Source organism: Bison bison, unplaced genomic scaffold, assembly GCF_000754665.1.
Source record: "Bison bison bison isolate TAMUID 2011002044 unplaced genomic scaffold, Bison_UMD1.0 scf7180017858411, whole genome shotgun sequence".
NCBI lineage: Eukaryota > Metazoa > Chordata > Mammalia > Artiodactyla > Bovidae > Bison > Bison bison.
Genome location: NW_011488983.1, coordinates 5,853 through 7,101, shown reverse-complemented (window position 1 = coordinate 7,101; position 1,249 = coordinate 5,853). Strand labels below are relative to the sequence as shown.

At 40.9% G+C, this 1,249-nt stretch overlaps 1 protein-coding gene across 1 annotated transcript; it reads left to right on the top strand.

The window, feature by feature from the left end:
* The first annotated feature begins 324 nt into the window (after positions 1 to 324).
* Positions 325 to 705, top strand: LOC105005360 (histone H2B type 1-L-like). Its single transcript, XM_010863339.1, has one exon. It carries the CDS (start codon positions 325 to 327, stop codon positions 703 to 705), a length of 381 nt encoding a protein of 126 aa, XP_010861641.1.
* Positions 706 to 1,249: the final 544 nt, after the last annotated feature.

The window sequence follows — 1,249 nt, the reverse complement described above, 5'->3', positions numbered from 1 at the left end:
TTAACAAAGACAGACAAGCTAGGATTCATTCAGATCTTTCTGGCCCCTAAGGCCAGACTTTTTCATGCTGCATAGATTAAACAGAGTTTGACAAAACATCTCATGTGGTATATTAGAAAAAATAAAAAGCCTAAAGAATAATTATTCTATTATGCTTTCCCCCAAGTTTTCTTTTATAAAAACAATATTCAATGCTCTAAAATAACAAAAGTATATTGTCTATATCTGCAAAAGCACATTTTTGTTATTTGCTAACATTTACTCTTCTTTATACCTGTCCTAGCTAGAATTCTTTCTGTGTTGTTGGGTGTTGTCATTATAGACATGCCTGAACTGGCTAAGTCTGCTCCTGCCCCTGAAAAGGGCTCTAAAAAAGATGTGACCAAGGCCCAGAAGATGGACGGCAAGAAGCCTAAGCGCAGCCACAAGGACAGCTACTCCGTGTACGTGTACAAGGTACTAAAGCAAGTCCATCCGGACACTGGCATCTCATCCAAGGCCATGGGAATCATGAACTCCTTAGTCAACAACATTTTCGAGTGCATCGCTGGTGACACATCATGCCTGGCGCATTACAACAAGCGCTCGACTATCACATCCAGGGAGATCCAGACCGCCGTGCGCTTGCTGCTACCTGGGGAGCTGGCCAAGCGTGCCGTGTCCGAGGGCACTAAGGCTGTCACCAAGTATACCAGCTCCAAGTAAATATAATATGTCTTGCCGCTGTTAACAGAGAAGGCAATGGCATCCCACTCCAGTAGTACTCTTGCCTGGAAAATCCCATGGATGGAAGGCCTGGTGGGCTGTAGTCCATGGGGTCACTAAGAGTCGGACACAACTGAGTGACTTCACTTTCACTTTGATTAGCTAGAATTCACTCTTTGTATACTAGCAACTGTATTTCTCCTAGGACAAATTTTCTGAACTTCTAGTGAGTTATTTTCCAACTCATCATTAGAGAGAATTTTTTAAATGTACTACTTATTACTTATTACTGTTACTGTATTATTTACAATACCTGTAAGTGGGCCAACATTCCAAGCAATATTGTTGCACCAGCCAACAGCCTGAACCCAGTGCACAGTGCCTGCATTTATCCAGACCAAATCTCCAGGTCTTTGAATAAACCTATATACAGGAACATTTGCTTCATAAAGATCTTCAAGATTGGGCCACCAAGAACTCATCAAAAAATTCAAATTATTTCTGAAAAAAATGAATAATGTTACTGGACAAAGGTTTTTTTTAA